Raw genomic sequence first — 18,818 nt, 5'->3', positions numbered from 1 at the left:
TCTTTGAAGACTGATATATTTTCCCCAAAGTTGTGCATTCATACCAGCTTCATCCCATAAATTATCAACAATTCTTTCTTAGCACTTTATTATGGTTTTAAGAATTGTTTGCTAAAAAAAAATCACTTAATTTAAGATGTGTCAGTCAACATTCAACATGATAACACCATTTGGAAAATAATCTCAATGGAAGCCTATTTCTTGTTGCCTCACTTAGAGGAAATGAAATTTAATTTGTGAATTAAAAATCACATTTTGTCTGTTTCTTTTTTGAAACCTTCGCTAGAGGACGAATTGGCATCATTCCTTTACCATTATACAGCCATCTATATTTGTCCCAGGGGGGGAAATATAAATTTGAAAACAGTACTATGAAAGATAAAATTATTTGTTTTCTATTCTATCCACTACTGCAAAACATGGAAATCAAAAAGAGGTTGTAAAGTCCGATAATTTCCATTTTAACTACATACTTTCAAACTGTACAAATGCAGAAGTAAATATGACCAGGCACCACGGTTATAATCTTTTAATAAAAACTTTGGTATCAACAACATTCTGTCCAATAAAAAGGGGATCTGTTTCTCCAGACTCTCAGGATATAATGCAGGTCCCATCACATCACCATGAAGACATGTTGAATTCATACTATTTCAATGCAGACAAACAATTTCATTGTGTACTTTGATGATTAATTTCCATCTAAACCATTGATTCAATTATGCCTTAAAGAGAGTGGAAAGGAATAGAAGTCAGTGCCACAGACATAACCAAAATAAGTTATATTACATTGCAGTTTTGATTTCTGTCTGTATTCCGTGATTTGTGAGGTCTTACAGTTTATGCATTGTATGTTGAGTTATGTGCATTTTATGTTTCACCAGATGACAAGAGAAATTTTCCTTCAGGAATAATTATTCTCTGCAAATCTCAATTTGTCTTATTTCCTACAGCTTCAGGTAAACTGTGCAACCTGTGCAAGGGAATCTGCAAATAAGTAGGTCAAGAAAACAGTAGGAAGTCACTGTCTCCTTATTGTCTGTTATTTCAAAATGAGGAATGGACTTTGTAGGTTGAAAACCTTAGAATCAATCCAGCAGTTCAGGGGCGAAAGGGTAATATCATGACCAAAATAAAAAGGAAACTAAACCCATTAACATCCACTTGCCACCCTCCACTACATTTGCCCCCCAAGTTGGGTTGTGTCCAAATCTCAGGGAAAGGATGCACAGCAGCCACAATTACCCCTGGGAAATAAAGGACAGAGTTTCTAAAGGAGGGACAGACAAAATCTCTTGCTCCTCAAAGCTCATCTTTCTGCTTTACATCCTCGTCATCCATTTCTGAAAATGTCTCCCCCTGGTCTTTCTTTGTGTCTTCCTCATCATCCATGTCTTCATCTCCATCTTCATCGTCATCATCATCAACATCATCATCAGCTTCAGTGTCTTGCTCTTTGTTCTTCTCCTCCTCTTCTTTTCGTTTCAGGTCATCTTGCTCCTGTTTCATTTTCTTCTCTGGTTCCTGAGGTAAACGTTTAGATAATGAATTAATCTCTTCACATTTCATTGGCAACAGTTTCATGTGTTGTACAAATGACACAATGCATCTTGAAAACAATACCAACAGCAACATACCTTTGTCACACCCCATGTCTCGTTTGCAATGTCCTCTGCTTCCTTCACGTCGTCTGTGATCAAGAAGTTGTCAAAGATGGTGCCAGATTTCACCTGAGATAAACGGTAACAAATGTTACTGCAGTTCAAGCATCACTATGGCCATACAATTATTGTTCAAAGATGATCTTCTCTCTAACCTGCCAAAGATCAAGACCTAAAACAGCAATGCTGTCAAACTTGTAGATGTTCGAATCAGGACTGTATTCAGGATTGTCAACCTCAGGATGCACCCAGGATCCTTTGTAGTTGGGGTTGTCGATCTGTTTGGGTTTCCATTCTCCCTGTAAACAGAAAATAATTTATCAGGCTGCAAAGGCCTTAGCAGAGTGAATGTTGTGCATTTCTCAGGCGAAGGAGATCACACAAAACTCGGGCCATGACTGTCTAACATTAGCCTACCTTGTACTCTGGGTTGGGGATCATAGGTGGCTCCCACTCTCCATCCATATCCTCATCCCAATCCTCAGGCTTTTTAGCATCAGGGTCTGGAATGTTTTCAGGTTTGTCCCAGTCCTAAAGAAGAACAAACAATAGTTCCAACATGGAAGTTAAGTAACAGAATTGTGAATTTAAATGTAGGGTCAGGACTGCTGTGGAAATCTGGGGGAGAAATGGAAATTTTCCTCGTCAGCTTTGCTGTGGACATTAGAGCACTTTCAGTCAATGCAAAGAAGAACAAAGATACATGCTTTGCTGGCTGAGGTTGATTAACTTTATTACTTTATTCACCTCAGGTTTGGTGTCATCAGCATCATCAATCTTTGCACGATCATCCCAATCTTCTGGCTTCTTAGCTTCAGGGTCCTTAATTTTCTTCGGTGGCAAGAAGTCCCAGTCATCCTCCAGACTACCAGATTCTACCTTCTCGTTGTCAATCTTCACTTCATAGGTCTGATCTGGATTAAGGATCAGCGTGTACAGGTGGGTCAGTTCATCATCCTAGAAGAAACAGAAGTTTTTGGATTAAGTCACTGTTGCAGAGGTAGTGCATGTTTGTACATTATAAGAAAAAAAGTATTTTTCCCCAACATTTAAAATGCCAGAACTACCTTGCACTTAATCTCTTTCTTGATGAGGTGATTCTTGCCCTTGTAATTGAAGATGACGTGGACTTTCTTGGTGCTGTAGCCACAGATGTCAGGGCCTGGGTGAAATAAACAAAATTACTAGATGTACCAAATCCTGTTAATCTAACTAATTATAATTGTCAATTACCACGAACATCATCACTTACCAAACATGATGTAGTATGAGGATTCTCCATGCATGTCAGCCTGATCCAAGTCAGCCGGGAAGACCTTCACATAGCCACCACCACAGTCAATCTTTTGCTCATGCTTGACTGTAAACTGAATGACCAAAGACTTTCCCTCATTGCTGAAAGGCTCAAAACGGGCAGAGGTAGCATAAAAACGAGCATCCTGGCTTGTTTGCAGACCTGAAAATGAAAGTGGAAAAGAAATCTTGAGCAAGACAAACAATATAAAGGTATTTTTTGGATAACAGTGTACTACTATAAAGCACAGACTCCAAGGCCAAGAAAGAATTAAAGTCTCAGTTGTTTACTCTGTAAATATTCAACCAGTAGAATCAGATTGCAATTTGTGACTCCTTTGGCTTGTTCTCAAAAGGTCCACTGATTTCCACTATTAAAATATCAATTTACATCAGGAACACATTTTAATGCCTGGTGCCATTCGTTGTTCTTAGTCAACACACGGTAATTCCTCTGTTATATTTAATGGATTAGAACGCAAAACGTTTACGTTACCTTTGTCTTTCTCAGCATCTCCATAGAAACTGCCTGCTGTCAGCTTCCACTCTCCATAGTCAGATTTGTGTTTGGAGTTTGTCCAGCGACTTCTCCACTCATCTGAAAAGACGAGCAAGTTTGATGATGTTCAACTGTTGAAGCACTTCTTTAACACCAAGCTACTTCCTGAAAAATCACATTACCCAACTGTCCAATCATTGGCGTTAGTTTTTGAAACAGTAGAAACGACGAAATTCGTCAGGTTTGCTGACGTTACACATTTATACTGCAATTTAGGCCATTACAAGCAACTTAGGTGTCAGTGGTCTGGATATTTCGTCTGCTAGCTTTGGGGCCTTGCTGAAGTTAGCTAGCTAACAACCCAGTTGAAACTAGGAAACTAAGAAGGGAGCTGACGTTATTTTCACTAAATCACCAATTGAAAAATGTTTGACGAAGAGAAGAGGCGCTCAAGAGAAACCCACGATAATTATAACAAAATTATGGCTAAGAGTCAAGCTAACATGCAATGAATTAACCTTCTGCACAACAAACGTTAGAAATTCCGAACGTTAAGCCAAACTTACCACCGTCCAGAAACTCCTCACGAAAGTAAACATTTGCATGTACACAGTACACTGCTAATATTACCGCAACTACACCCAACACTTGCATTTTCCTCATCTTAGCTTTGTTTTCCACTGCTGTCACTGTCCTTGCTGACTAGCGAATACCTTGTGGAGAAGGAAGAGCGGAGACTATTTTAGAGTCGCTCCAGCGAACAGATGTCTGCCTGCCATTGGATAACATGATGGTGTGTCTGGACCAATAATAGTAGACCACGAAACATATGTCGTCTCCAACGCCTGATCCAGGATCAGCAGTTGTTTTGGTCATTTAGTCTTTGTCATAATATCAACAGTCCGGTAGAGGGTACCACATATCAAATATAGAAAATAAAATGGTCACCGTAGGAGGACTCCACTGTCATCACTACTAACGTTAGTCTGACTTTGCGGGGGGTGTCTTCACTCCTATGCTTTGCTAACAATGATAAAACAAAGATGTACAAGATTATAAAGTGAACAAAATTAATAGGGCAACAACTAAAAAACAGACACAAGTATAACTTCGTCTTGACAAGACCGCCAATGCTGAGGGAAAGGCCATAAGCACATTATGAAAGTTAGCTAACATTCAACGTTGAGATTGAGACTTTATTTCACTACGTCATCTCTGCTAACAGCTAAAGCGCGTGGCATCTGTGAGCGGTCAACGTTATACAACGGAAACAGTTATACGGTCCGTAACGGTTAGATTTGGATGAAAAATTGATAGTCAGCGGTCAAAAAAACACCACCAAGTCTCTTCTACTGGGAAAAGAGAAACAGCACAAACAAAATGTGGCCAGCAGGCATCTATAATTATATCAGGTGAGTTTTGGAAAGGGCAGAAAATACTATACAGTAAAGTGAGGTTAACGATATGATATTAATTGTTAGCAAACTGTCCGTTTGCTAACGGCTATGTTAGTTCAGTTATCACAATGTCGGTGTCATTAGGTTAGGTTAACTTAGTGAACTACTAAGCTTGACCTTGTAACTCCAAGTAATTTCGCAGATAAGACAGTTAATGCTAAGTAAGTAGTTTTTACTTTAACTGAACTTTAAGTTAGCTCGGACTATTTTTACAACACAGACAGCAACGTCTTTAGTTAGCATATCTTAACGTTAGCCGGCCAATAAAGGTAAATTACCCCAGCTCATTTATCTGCTTACTGATACTGCCCACTCTTTGGTGCTGCATCATCAAAGTTGCCATGTGCAATGTAGTAGACATTACAGGGAAAAATAGCACCTGATGTTCCTGCACTAGTAGTGAGCTAATTTATTTATTTATTTTTATTAAATCCAGAGAGATTAAGCAAAAGAACTGAGTTTTTCACCAGCAAAGGAGGTGATTTTACCTAAGCTCTCACAGAATGGATGCACATAACTCAAAGACCAACAAGCATGGATCTCAGGTAAGTCTATTTAACACCTTTTCAGGCTTACAGTATACAAATAAACAAGTTCATTTAACTAAGTATGGTACAGTGTTTTAATGTGTGCAAGTAAAGTTGCTACTACTGACAACCATTGTCTTCCTCAGGCCAAATACAAGCAGGCAAGAGAAGAGCGTAAGAAGCTCCTCACCCCTGCACACAAGTACATGATTAACATTCTGGCTGACAGGTTGTCCTTGGAGCCAACAGCAGTAGAGGAATTTATTTTAGATTCCTCATCTGTGAGTATTTCGCATGGATTTTGACAATCAATGCACATAATACCATACAGGAGATAATTAATCATCCCAATGATTTTGGACAGTTTGGGCTTCCATGTGGCCTCAAATGGTTTTTGTTCAGACACCTGGAAAAAAAGAAGTGAGAGAGCTGAGACTTGGCATTGATACTAGTAAATGCTTTTTGCATCTGGCAAAAATATGTGGCAGTAGTACCTTCTCATTTTACCATCCAAATGCATACTCTGAGTGTCATGAACACACAAGCCCCTAACAGGTCCAATAAAATACTACACACGAGGACATCATATTGGTGTGTATTTCTGTCTGTCACTGTGTTACACTACCATTGGAAAATGTAGAAGTTTGACATTTTCCAAATTTTTACTTTGTTTGACTTTGGTAAAAATGTACAGTCTGATCCTGATGTTGATTCATGGCATACTGTATACTATTGTTGTGGCTCTCTTCAATCATGATTTTGGGGAGAAGATTCAATTTTCATTCATGTTTCTTTTCAAGATGACAGGAGCACCCTGTTTTTGGTCTTTCATGCCTATGCTACCATGTCATTAGTGTTAAAAAATGTTATAATTTATGTCTTTGCTTTCATGCTGAATAGCTGGCTGCTTTTGATGACTTCTTCGCCAAAGGGGGTTGTAAAACCATTTCCTTTTTATATCAAGAGTCTGAAGTCCCAGGAATAGGTAGGCATAAAGCTAGAAAGACTACAATTTTGGATTGTCAAACAGTAGGCCAGCATGCCTAATTTGTTTGTTATAGTCTGTCCCTCTTGTTATAAGACTGCAATGGGTCTTTCTGTTTGCTGTATGTGATAGGAAGGCTCAATTTTTAGATGGGTCATCTGTATAACTTTGGGAAAAGTCTTTCCCAAGTTTACTGAACTTTATCTGTTCAAAAATGATTTGGTTTAATTTCAGAGTGTGGACGCTCATATCCAGAGACTACCAAAGGTGGGAAAATATTGAGGCTGCTTTTAGCCAATTTGTCTAAAACATGCCTTACAGGCATTTGCTGCTCTTTCACACGGTCTACAGTGGACATTCCTGTGAATTCAGAAAACATACACGAGGTAAGACAGTCTTGTATGGGTAAAGTAGTATGCTTCTGTCATTGTAATTCTTTTATTGTGCGATAGGTGCATCTTCCTGTAGAATTAATGTATTTCAAATTTAGTGCTTTATTTTTATTATATAAAAAGCTTCATGTACCTCATCTTTTTTAGAAGATTAACACATTGAAACTAATCATTGTGTGCTATAGCAATGGCAATGCATAACAACTAAAGTAGTGAAGTTTTTTATTGTAGAGATTGATAGATCAGTGATTGAAAGAGATTGTGCAGATTTTGGTAATACTGGGATGACTTGTGAAAAAAATCAAGTCAGCCAGTCCCATAACAACTGTGTAATGGCCATTTAAATGCATATGTTGCTGGAGTTTTCCTACTGGCAAAATACCGTCTGATTTTCTAAGTTTGCTCTAAGTTAACGCTATCATGTCTGAGAAGTCTATAATTTTTTTTCATACAGTTTAAAAAACAGATTTTACTTGGTACACTTTCAACCAGTCAGCTGAAACTAATCTGCATTCCCTGTATTCATTGGGAATTATTGTAATCAAAAACACATGGTAAACTACCAGGAAGGAAGATGCTCACTGCTGATGACCACCTAACTAACACTAAGCTAGTTTTTAGTTTTTTGTCTTTGGAGTTTTGTGAAGCGATGGATGAGCTTGTTTTTATACCTTGTAGGAAATCTTCTTTTCAATGGTCGATGCCAGAGATGGCCTCTTGAAAGGAGTAAGTAATGCCTTCAACTTTCTGCTACCAGCTCTCGATGCAGCACAAAACTGGGGTGTCTTGGATAAGTCTAGACATGGAGAAAAACTTAAAAAGAACTTCAAGTACTCCATAAAACGTTGTCTTAGCTCTTTATATGGTAAGTCTTCTTTTTTTTCTTTCTTTTTTTTTTTACATAATTTTTTGAGTCTTTCAAGTTTCGACATTTAGAGGGAATTCTAACTAGCATGTCTTCACCATTTTGTTTGGCAAATCATACCTGATTACTTTAAAATAATCATTTGTTGCATTACCTGTTAATACGGATGTTATTGTAACTGAATGGTAGTTATGATGTGATCTTGCACTTTGTCTTTGTTGTTTGTACCCCAGATATCCAGATGAGCAGTGAGAGTATCGTTCATCTGAATACAGTCACAGATGTCGACTTCTCTAAATTGGCCACGCTTGAAGATATGAAAGTTGCAGCTGCCAACTTTGACACGGTGCATCAACTAGAAGAAATTCTGATGCAATGGTACAAGCAAATTGAGCAGGTTGGTAAAATCAAAGTTTTATGCTGTTATTACAACACTAATGGAGTCAACCTTATGTGAACAAGAAAAAATCAAAGATCAGAATGTCGTTCAGACACAGTCTGAATGTTTACACCTGTCTAAGGTCACTTCCAAAATGTGTCTTATTGTAGATTAGTTGATTGAATTGCTGCTCTATAGAAGGATATTGTAACCTTTCTCTCTATCTATAATCATCAGGTCCTGATAGAAAGTGATCAACTGAGGAAAGAGGTTGAATCTGCAGGGCCACTGAGTGAGTTAGAACACTGGAAAAAAATGTCTTTAAGGTTCAACTCCATTATCAGTCACATCAAAGGACCAGAGTGTAAGGCCGTGGTAATGGTCCTCCATATCAGCCATTCCAAGATTATGAAGGTGCGGATGCTTGACTAGTAAACTTCAAAAAAGTAATGTATAAAAAAAAGTTTTACACAACATTTAGGCTTTTGGTGGATTTGACTAAGGTTTGATGTGTGTATTGGCATAATATGGCTAACTGATTCCGTATAAGATATAAGAAGAGAAATGTCAATGTGCAAATTCTGAGACAGAAAATTTTATGGTTGCATGGTATCAATTCATTAATTGATTATCAGTCCAGGTAGATGAAGAATGCTTGTGCAAATGAATTCTTAATATATAATCAAGCTGCTTTAAGGTGATACTAACCAAAAGCCAAACAAACAGTTTCAATGCAGAGTGTTATTGTTATTTGCTCCTACTTTAATCTACAAATTTGTTACCTTTTGGGTTTTTTTGAGCAATCTGAAAACATCACTTTGGGCTCTGATGCAGTAACAGTACATTCTATGGACTAAAGGATTTAATAAAAAAAAAAGATCTGTTTTGAAGAATCAAAATTGAACCTTTTCAACCTTGTACCGATGTAGATGTGGCGGGAGCTGGATGCCCGGATAACAGATCACGTCAATGAGGCAAAAGACAATGTAAAATTCCTTAACACACTGGAGAAAGTCTGTCAGCCTCTTTACAACAGTGACCTGGTATGTACAGATCGACAATAAATTGATGTGATGAATCCCTAGTCATGTCCAAGAAAATGTTGTACTGAATGCAAATGTCTCTATTACGTAACTTTATAAATGGACAAAATGTTGTAGAATTGAGGGACAATGTCACAAAAATAGCATGTTAAAAGAAGTAGTTACAAAAGAAGGCCCTAAGTGTTTTTGAGGACCCCATTTGTAAAAAACAAAACAAAACACATTTTCCATCAAATTATATGTCTGCATAATTTTATAGGTTTAAATATGTTGTAGACTGAAATAATTACATGAAGCGACATAAACCATCAACTTGCATGCATCAGCAACCAACAACTACCATAGTGCACTGAGCATGACATGAATCCAAAGTCTCAGATGCAGTCCATGTGTGCAGCAGGTGTAGGTGAAACCGTGGGTACAGTGACCTCCAGTGGATATTGGGTTATAATGTAAGACACAGCAGCAGCAACGCCTACCTGTATTGTTTATGACCATTCTGTCGTATCTGTAAAGTCATTACTGTTTTGTTTTTGCACCAATAGAAAAAATAAGATAAAGGCACAGCAGCTGTATTTAGATAGCTGTGCTTGTGCTCATCAGCAAACAGTGACAGGGTTGAAGAGACCCTGTGGTTTCTTCCAGGCAGGGTTAAGCATGTCTTAAGCCTTAAGACAAAGTTAATGACAGCAACCGCTCCATCAAGACCTAATATGTTACCAAACACTAGCCTGTTTACTGTCTAATTAGAAACATAGCAGACATCCTATTGGTAGGGTAGGCAGTATTAGTGACCCCTCCACATTATATATATCTGGATTTGTGATTTCAGGTCACCATGATGAAAAGTGTGCAGAACATCATCAACGCCATTCAAATGATTTCCACTGTTTCAGTGTATTATAATACAAGTGAGAGGATATCTGTACTGTTCATCAAAGTAAGTGTATTCTGTTGAGTCTCAGGACAAGCTGTGTTTAGATAATTTAAGGATCCAATTTCCTTCATCAGAATGCAATTACCTTCCCGAAAAAAAATCCAGGTCACAAATCAGATGGTTACAGCTTGCAGATCATATATTACTGACAATGGCATGTGTCTAATATGGGACCAAGATCCTGAAGATGTCATCAGGAAAATACAGGTGATGATGACATCTGCCAGTAAGAATAACATCTGTGGTATCATTGATGAGGTTTGATTATAAGTTAACACATGTTTACATCAGCGTGTAACGGTTTTCATTCATGTTTTGTCCTTGGCAGGACTGTATCTCCTTGTATCAGGAATATCAGTCATGCTTCCAGAAAACAAAGACACAAACAAAGGAAAAACCTGGAAAGAGGTCCTTCGAGGTTTCAGAGGTGCAGATTTTTTCCAAGTTTGAGCGTTTCTGCCAGCAGCTGGAGAAGGTGCAGTCCAGACTAACTTTAGTCTGAATCTCACAGTTGCCGTAAGGCCTTACCAAGTAACAATAAGCTATAATCTCTTTTGTAGATCTCACAAATAATTGCAGTATTCAAGATGTTTGAATCTCTTGGAAAATCAAATATTGAGGGCATTGAGATTCTGGCCAGACAATTTCACACAGTATCCATGAATCTAAAAAGGAATCTGTATGATGTGTTGGCTCCAACAGCTGAATTTGAAACACATTTTACTAAGTTTATGTTTCAGATCAGCCACATTGAGGTACTGTATGTATTTCTTATCGTTCTACTGTCTCCCTCTTATATATTCAGCATTGTTTCCAGTGTACATGGTCATATTGTAATTTTGGCTATCCTTATCTACAGAAACAGCTGCGGGCATTCATGAGTTCATGCCTCTCAAACATCATCTCATCTCAGCAAGCTCTATGCCTATTACAGCGGTCAGGATAGTATAGTACAGTAGTATAATCTTAAGATTGCACTGTAATTATTTAAACTGAATTATTTGGCATTTCAATCAGAAAAGCATGGCACAGGGCTCCTAAATTTCTTTATTTGCAGTTTTCAGAGGCTGAACATTCCTTGTCTTGACTCAGAAATTGACAACGTCTTGGATCTTATTCTTCACCGTTATGCCTCAGAAATAGAGTTTGTGAAAAAGGTATCCCATTTTAATGCTTGAGATGATACAGAGAATGAATTAAATGAATTGTCAAATATGAACTTTGATGTTTTTGATTAAATGAACTGGTCTTCTTGCGTAATTTTCCTTTACAGCTCTATGACAAACAGAGAGAAGACCCCCCTTTAGCCAGAAACATGCCTCCTGTGGCTGGAAGGATTGGTTGGGTCAGACACCTTTACAAAAAGATAGAGGAACCCATATCGTACATAAAAGTAAGCCTAAATTCTTCCCACCAAAATAACTTCAACTATTTCATTATTGTGCTGAAATAGTTTAACATTGAATGTATCTGTTGTAATCAACAGAAAAACTCTGACATCCTGCACAGCCCTGAGGGACAGGAAGTGGTTCGATTGTACAATCAAACTGCAGCTGTGCTAGTAGAGTTTGAGTCTGTTTACCACAGAGCGTGGATGGACGAAGTGTCAAAACTAGACAATGGTTGGTTTTCTGGCTTTGACTCAATATTTTGATACCCTAGTTAGTACATAATGCCACAATGTTATATCATAAGATCCTGTTTATATTCATTTCAAATGCATTCTTCCTATTCTGTTTCATAACAGTCTTGAATATTTCACTGCTAGTTCGTCACCCAATGACTGAAAAATTAGTTGTCAACTTTGACCCTAAAGTAACTGAGGTCATTTGCGAGGCTAAGTGTTTGTTGAAGATGGGTCTGGAGGTTCCAAAGCAGGCTTTATGTCTGGTCAAGTTGGAAAGCAAAATAAACACAAATCACCACAAACTACAGGTAAATCATAAAAGATTTTTGCACAGATGCATGGGTCACCTTAATATACAATATCTTTGTTATTAATATCTATGTTTTTATAGGCCATTTTGGCAGATTATGAATCCACTTGTGAGAACATACCCGCGGACTTTGCGAGCTTGATGGCTTCAGAAATAGACAATGTAAGCAGTTTGTTAATACAGTTCATTTACAAGTAGAAAATTGAACAAAATCATAAAATATCAAAATTTTGAAGAATGAATTCTTTCATGTTCACATAAATGTTAAACTAAGTAATTCATTTCTGGTACAACTGGCATATGTGTCACAAATCAATGTAAACAAATACTTTAAGTGTTTCTTGGTTAAGTGCAAATATGAAGCTTACTACAGGCAGTGTGAATAGATGTTGTTTTGTCACATTTTATATTTTTGTGGCTTTTGTGTCTTAGAGAGTTACTATTCCATAGTTCAGCTAATCTTTAGCTATCATGTTTTTGGTAAATTACAAGGTGGAATCTGTGCTTCGCCATGGGTCAGTGTTGCTCACCTGGTCATCCTTCCTCCTGGACAAGTTCTTCCAAAATGCTGACACTGCTTTGTTTCAGCTCAAACATCTTGTAAAAAAGGTATGGTACTGAATAAGAGTACTGAGCCAAATGGTAGCTGTCTTTGCTTTTCAGAAGTGGCTATAAAGTATAGGGATTTACTTTTGAAAGTAGTACCAGTTATAATTAACCTACGAAAAAGTTTAGCAGTCATTCAGTATGTTTAATTCCTTGCTCAGAGGAATTATTAACAACCTTTGGTGAATGGTTGTGGGAAAAAAAAAATGTCTATTAACATTGCAGTCACTAGTCAGCAACCCTTTGACACAGTTTTACCCTTCAGGGATTCCTAAAAAGACTATTGCTAAAGGACAATGTTTCTAGTTGACATATTTCTTTTTGTCAGGTGCAGGATATCTTTCAGATACACATTGATGATGTTCTTAAAGACATCTCAGAGACTGTGCTGATTGAGCTCCCAGAAGATTATGTGTCTTCTGTGCAACACCTGATCAACCATAATGAGGTGGGGACTCTATATGATTACCTTTTTAATTTATTATTTTACATAAAGTAAAATGGAATTGGTCATGTTCTTGCATTAAATTAATCCTTGAAGTGGCTATGTTTTATAATAATGTCTCAATGCCAATTTAAAATTAATGTGACTGTGTGAAAGTAGCAATGAAACTGCAGATAATTGTCACCTGAATCTGCAGCTACCCTCAGCATTACAGAGCTGTCCACAACTGTTTTGGTTCACTGTGTATGTTTTCACAGTGCAGGCAGCTGTTTTCAGCAGTAAAAGCTCTAAAAGCCCACCGTACATGACCAAACAGCAGGCAGACACAGTTAGCTACTAGCTGGTGAACATAGTGGAGCATTTAACAGCTAAAGAGAGACTGAAACGACCAACTTATATATCGCTCTCTCTCTCTCTCTATTTTTAGAATCAATGTAAGGAGCAGGCAAAGACATTGGACTACAAATGTAATCGTGTTAAAGAAGCAGTGAGGGAGCTGTGTAATGTGTTCAGTGGCATTTATCAATCAAAAGGGACCAAGAAGGCTGTTGAGGAACCTGTTCCAGGTGCTCTTAAGTCACTGTTTTAAGTATTGCATACAAGTGGAAATTATATAAATGTAGTTAAACAACAGTCATACAGTACCTCAAATTTGAATATGTGTATGTGTAACTTCTTATTTCACCCTTTGAACATTTTAGGACAGAGAAGTTTAATACTCTCAAGAGAGAGCCAGAGGACCCCTAGTGAGGATGAGGGAACTAATTTAGAAGGTCCAGATAGAGAGAGAGCAATCAAATTTGGAAGAGTATGTTTGTTTACCAACACCAAAATATGTACACAGTATATCAACATATGTGTTAATGCTTCAAATAAAAATCTTAATTCCAGGAGTTTAAGAAGCTTTATGAATCCTTCAGTGCAAGGGTATTAGATGCACTGGTCAAAACAACCAAGTTATCTCTGGACACCCTGAAGAGGAGAATTTCTGGCACTAAGTAAGTATGTCTGTTTTGGTCAGCATGTTAAAAAAAAAAAAAAAAAGGCCAGTATCTAAGAAGAACAATATGATCTCTTACAGATTGAGATCAATAAGTGGGAATTTTAATACTTACCAGAAGGCAAAGTCTAAGTCTAAGATGGTCTCGCTAATTAAATCTGAAGTCCAGCTGGTTATACCCAACGTGGTGAGTTTAAACAATTCACTGGCAACTGGTTCCAGTTCACACTAGTTATCTTGTAGCAGTGCAGGATAAAATAAAATTCCTTGTGAATCTTGTTAAGCAGGAAAAGTGATTTCTGTCTGATATTGTTGTCGTCAGGTAATGATTCCCACAATAGATGAGATCCAACAGGCCGTAAATCGACTGATCGACTTGGTGTTGGAAGTTAGCAAGGGTGTTGCATGGCAGCAGGTGTACAGTCATGATGCCACAAAGAACAAAGGTAAGTCATCTTCAGCATGCACTTGGATAAAAAAGCAAACAAAACAAAACTGAAAGGCAGTATATAAAGTTAATTTAAGTTGATCCCTTAAGAAAATTCAAAAGAGAATAGTTAAAATGTATGATTTAATCTTAATTTTTAATCTGACAGTCCAGTGTATAATAAAATCAGTCTTCTGGACAATATCTGGCCAATATCAGTTGAAGTTGTGTACAACCCTTAAGCCCCTTCTAATTTCCTGTGTGAACATTATGAAGAACAATTTTTGCCTGTTTTTGTTTGTTTGTGATGATTTCATAGGTGGAGATAAAGAGAATTTCCATCACAGAGTTACTGAACACAAGGACATCAAAAAGCTTGTGTTCATTCTGAAATCAGTGGTCAGCTCCCAGAGAGGACAAGTGACTGATATTCTGAAGCAGTTCAATCCTTTCAGAGTGATCTGGGATGAGAACAGGAACCTCAAAGTCAAGGTTTGATTTCCTGCAAACATTACATGTTCTTGTTTTGAATTTTAGACAGAATTATTTTTTTCCTTTTAATAATATTATGATTATTTCTTTTAAGGAGTTCATGGACAGCAATCCATCCTTGAGTCAGATCAAATCTGAAATGCAGCACTATAACTCATTTGAACAAGATATTGATGATATCAAACCCATCATTGTTTTGGGGATTGGGAATTTCATTGAACTGTCAACGGGTAAGGCAGCTGTAATGTGTTTTAAATGTTGTTTTTGCTTTAAAAGTTTTTTTTTTTTTTTTAAACGGTGAGGGTTGAGGTTTGCACTGGAAATTATCTCTTATACACAGAGCCATTAAAGAAGTCCCTGAAAGTTGAGACCAAAGCCTGGAAGAAATTCTTATGCAAATACCTGAGGGAGGAGTACAGGAAGAAAATGATTGACATAAGCATACATACTAACATATACTTCGTACAGCTATCTCATCCTGTGGCTAATCTGGAAGATGTGCGTCGTGCCATGGGTGTCCTGTCTAAGCTTCGGGATGCAGAAATACAAACTGATATGACACTGATGTCCATTGAGGTATGGATAAGATAAGATAAGATAAAACTTTAGTTATCCCCAGCTGGGGAAATGTGGACATTACAGCAGCATGTAATAACAGTGGGAAGAAAAATAGCAGCAGAGATAGAGAACATTCGGGAAAAAAAACAAAAATACAAAATAAAAAGTAGTACGCAAAGTGAAATTTGACTATATAAAATAAAAAATATGTAGAAGAAATATATTAAAAAATATGTAAAAATTACATATTGCCCCAAAAGCTGTGGAAAAAAACAATGTATGCTGCCTTCAGATTTAAAATAATAATAGTGTTCCTACTATTGCACAGAAGAACAAAATATACAAAACAGTAAATGATATGTAATATTGCACAAAATGTATTGATATTATCGCAATTTGGCAAACAACAACAACACAGTCTTTTGTTAAGTGATGCTGGAGTTGAATAACCTGACAGTTGATGGAATGAAGGACCTGCGGTAGCGTTCCTTCTTTCACACTGGATGCAGCAGTCTGTTACTAAAGCACAATAATTTGTGTTCAAGGATATAAGATTTAAGTGAAGTCTGTAACTGCAATGGTTATATGACTATGTGCAGATCAAAAAGAGTGCATTTAAAAATAACCCCACAAAGGGCTACATTGTTGAGGGTGTATGGCCACAGGTACCAGTGAGAGGATGAAATATGATTCAGGAAGTGTAGTAAAAGATGAGATTTAAGGTGTCAGATACTAAAATATCACACAGCACACTGAGAAATGATTTTATAAACCTGGAAAGCTTTCGTGGATAGCAGTTGTTTTATCCTCTGTCTTGACAAATGAAAAGTAAGCACTAACCAGGAATGTGCATGTATTTGGCCAAAGCAGTATGTTGCCGTATTACGTAGATTTTTCAGCATTGTCACCCTTTGCCTTCTAGCAGTTCTGCACAGGGACCCCTACTGTGCCAGCCCAGTGGTCTCATTGCTATGCATGGAAACTTTCTGATCAAGTAGCAAAGTGTGTTTGTTTGTTTGTTAGGTTTCCATACATGAAATGAAGACACATCTTGGTGAAATCTTGTATGCGATAGAAGATTCTTGTAACAGATAATGATGAGAGCAATTGGGAGTTTGGCATTGTGAAAGATTAGAAATACACAGTGAACCAAGTAAATAGCTGACCTTCCACAATGTGTGGGACACTATCAGTGAAAGTTATTGCAGACTTTTTGCTGAGATTATGATCTCCATCTCCTTCAAAAATGTTCAGATTATCAGAGCTGGTTCAGAATTGTTTTTCATTGTCTATTTCAATTCATACATTTCTTTTTCCTTCATAAGCTACCTCTGCATTTTCATTTATGTAGCTGTCAAATCGCAATCATATAATCATGTTATATTTTACAGGAAGCCTATGAAATTTTGACTAAATATGAAGCAGAGGTTACCAAAAGGGAAGCAGAGGGAGTGCACAATCTGTGGCATTTCTTCACAAAGCTTCATTCTAAAGCTGTTAGTATTCTCATGACATTTATGCTTTTTTTGCTTTGGGATTTCATAAAGTGTTCTCCTCTAACTCAGCTATGATCTTGGATTTTTGATTCCTGACATTGCCAGAGATCAGTGCAAGAAGAGCTTGTTCGTATGCAGCCCAAGTTCAAACAAAACCTTTTGGAGTGTGTTGTCGTTTTCCAAAATGATGTTCGCACTTTTATGGAACAATATGATTCAGTAAGTAATGTGTGAATCTTTAAGTCTGATCACTTTTAAATCAGTCAATTTTAATTTATACATTAATCGGTTCATATACAATTTTTTGTTTTTTAGGAAGGCCCCATGGTCGATGGAATAGATCCCCAGGAAGCCAGCCGCAGGCTCCAGATCTGTCAGGTAACATTGTCAATTAACCTAAAACTATCCTACATACTGTACAGGTCAAAGTTCATGTAGAAAGGTCATATACTGCAAAAAGTATGAGACACACAAAAGCCATTTCAGTTTAAGGTTAAAAAGTACTTAACGTGTAAAAACACATTTATCCAGATCTTTCACTTTTATACATACTTCAGTTTTTTAGACTAAGTCACTGAGTGTGACTTGACACTGAGTGAGAGAAATGGAGAAAACAACTTCCCACTGTGGCATACATCAAATATCCTGAGTCCTTCGTACCAAAAACTACTTTAAATTTAAAATTTCCTCCCTTACTTTGTCAACCAGTAATAACTACACCATCTCCAAGGACAGCCACTGTAGAAAAGCACATATAACTTTGCTGCAGTGGATGAAGTGTGGTCTTTGTTCTTTTTGAGTATACACACATCCAAAGAGCTTAATGCAGTGATATCCAGTCATAAATGAGCAAAGCATTAAGATGCATGGAAGTTATTTTGAAATACAAACATTAATCCATATCCACACACATTTGTGATTATGGTGGTTTTTGTTTCAGTATGTTTTATTTTGTTTGCTCTTGCAGTGTTTAATTGCATTTGAATGTCTGTTTTAAGTGGTTGTTTTTCTGCAAAATAAAATACAAAAATATATCAGCATCCTGCTTTTCTGAGATTAGATTCTATTTAATACGGACCTTTTTTATTTTACTCAGGCTAAATTTGAAGAACTGTGGAGAAATTTCAACACATATACCTCTGGGGAGCAGCTGCTTGGCTTGCCAATCACAGAATATAACTGTCTACAAAAGAAAAAGTATGTTACTACTCAACGAAAGCTCACCATATATAACCAGATCATTGAAAATCCTAGCAATACTGAGTTATGGTGTTAATCTTTGTGGTATTGGATAATGTATTCCAACTAATAGATCTATGATTTCCTATGAATACTGCAGAAAAGAGCTTGACCTGCTCCAGAAATTGTATGGCCTATATAATGCAGTGATGAGTAAGATTAGCGGGTACTATGACACTCTGTGGACAGATGTGAATATCGAGGAGATCAATGCAGAACTTTTGGAATTTCTGAACAGGTAAACCAAGTATTGTCAACTCCCCACATTACGGTTTACATAGTAATTTTTTTTTTATTTTGCTTTTAAGTAGGCATTTGCCAATATGAAATCTTTACAAAACTTAATACAACATTATCTCTATAATTGCTGTGAAAAAGTGAAAGTAGTCAAATGTAAGTTGGAAATCAAAAATTACAGCTGTTATAATTACATATACATCAATGATAATTTATACTATTTCTAGGTGCCGAAAGCTACCCAAAGGACTGAAAGACTGGCAGGCCTTCCTAGACCTGAAAAAGACAATTGATGATTTCAGTGAGTCATGCCCTCTGCTTGAGATGATGGCAAATAAGTCAA

General features: G+C 37.1%; 2 protein-coding genes across 2 annotated transcripts in view; one reads left to right on the top strand and one right to left on the bottom strand.

Annotated features, from left to right (window-relative positions):
• Positions 1–514: 514 nt before the first annotated feature.
• Positions 515–4,176, bottom strand: calr3b (calreticulin 3b). The gene is made up of 9 exons (XM_041948597.1): positions 4,020–4,176; positions 3,451–3,552; positions 2,914–3,117; positions 2,729–2,823; positions 2,409–2,618; positions 2,079–2,192; positions 1,817–1,960; positions 1,638–1,730; positions 515–1,524 (listed from the first exon to the last, which is right to left on the bottom strand). Exons 1-9 carry the CDS (start codon positions 4,114–4,116, stop codon positions 1,303–1,305), a joined length of 1,281 nt encoding a protein of 426 aa, XP_041804531.1. The 5' UTR covers positions 4,117–4,176; the 3' UTR covers positions 515–1,302.
• A 1,237-nt stretch (positions 4,177–5,413) lies between these two features.
• Positions 5,414–18,818, top strand: part of LOC121615557 (dynein heavy chain 8, axonemal-like) — a 34,317-nt gene continuing 20,912 nt past the window's right edge. Inside the window, exons 1-34 of the mRNA XM_041949938.1 lie at positions 5,414–5,455; positions 5,584–5,718; positions 6,338–6,422; positions 6,657–6,808; positions 7,493–7,679; positions 7,913–8,076; positions 8,296–8,472; positions 8,988–9,101; positions 9,934–10,041; positions 10,144–10,245; positions 10,367–10,513; positions 10,599–10,793; positions 10,898–10,974; positions 11,096–11,195; positions 11,312–11,431; positions 11,525–11,660; positions 11,786–11,973; positions 12,057–12,137; positions 12,468–12,584; positions 12,910–13,029; positions 13,454–13,592; positions 13,728–13,834; positions 13,918–14,024; positions 14,108–14,213; positions 14,349–14,472; positions 14,773–14,945; positions 15,040–15,175; positions 15,286–15,521; positions 16,895–16,999; positions 17,105–17,218; positions 17,315–17,377; positions 18,096–18,196; positions 18,339–18,476; positions 18,703–18,818. The exon at positions 18,703–18,818 is cut by the window's right edge and continues 125 nt beyond it. Of these exons, the coding sequence (XP_041805872.1) occupies positions 5,414–5,455; positions 5,584–5,718; positions 6,338–6,422; positions 6,657–6,808; positions 7,493–7,679; positions 7,913–8,076; positions 8,296–8,472; positions 8,988–9,101; positions 9,934–10,041; positions 10,144–10,245; positions 10,367–10,513; positions 10,599–10,793; positions 10,898–10,974; positions 11,096–11,195; positions 11,312–11,431; positions 11,525–11,660; positions 11,786–11,973; positions 12,057–12,137; positions 12,468–12,584; positions 12,910–13,029; positions 13,454–13,592; positions 13,728–13,834; positions 13,918–14,024; positions 14,108–14,213; positions 14,349–14,472; positions 14,773–14,945; positions 15,040–15,175; positions 15,286–15,521; positions 16,895–16,999; positions 17,105–17,218; positions 17,315–17,377; positions 18,096–18,196; positions 18,339–18,476; positions 18,703–18,818 (4,312 nt within the window). The remainder of the gene's footprint in view (positions 5,456–5,583; positions 5,719–6,337; positions 6,423–6,656; positions 6,809–7,492; positions 7,680–7,912; positions 8,077–8,295; positions 8,473–8,987; positions 9,102–9,933; positions 10,042–10,143; positions 10,246–10,366; positions 10,514–10,598; positions 10,794–10,897; positions 10,975–11,095; positions 11,196–11,311; positions 11,432–11,524; positions 11,661–11,785; positions 11,974–12,056; positions 12,138–12,467; positions 12,585–12,909; positions 13,030–13,453; positions 13,593–13,727; positions 13,835–13,917; positions 14,025–14,107; positions 14,214–14,348; positions 14,473–14,772; positions 14,946–15,039; positions 15,176–15,285; positions 15,522–16,894; positions 17,000–17,104; positions 17,219–17,314; positions 17,378–18,095; positions 18,197–18,338; positions 18,477–18,702) is intronic.

Source organism: Chelmon rostratus, chromosome 12 (assembly GCF_017976325.1).
Source record: "Chelmon rostratus isolate fCheRos1 chromosome 12, fCheRos1.pri, whole genome shotgun sequence".
NCBI lineage: Eukaryota > Metazoa > Chordata > Actinopteri > Chaetodontiformes > Chaetodontidae > Chelmon > Chelmon rostratus.
This window is presented reverse-complemented; position numbering and strand designations above follow the sequence as displayed.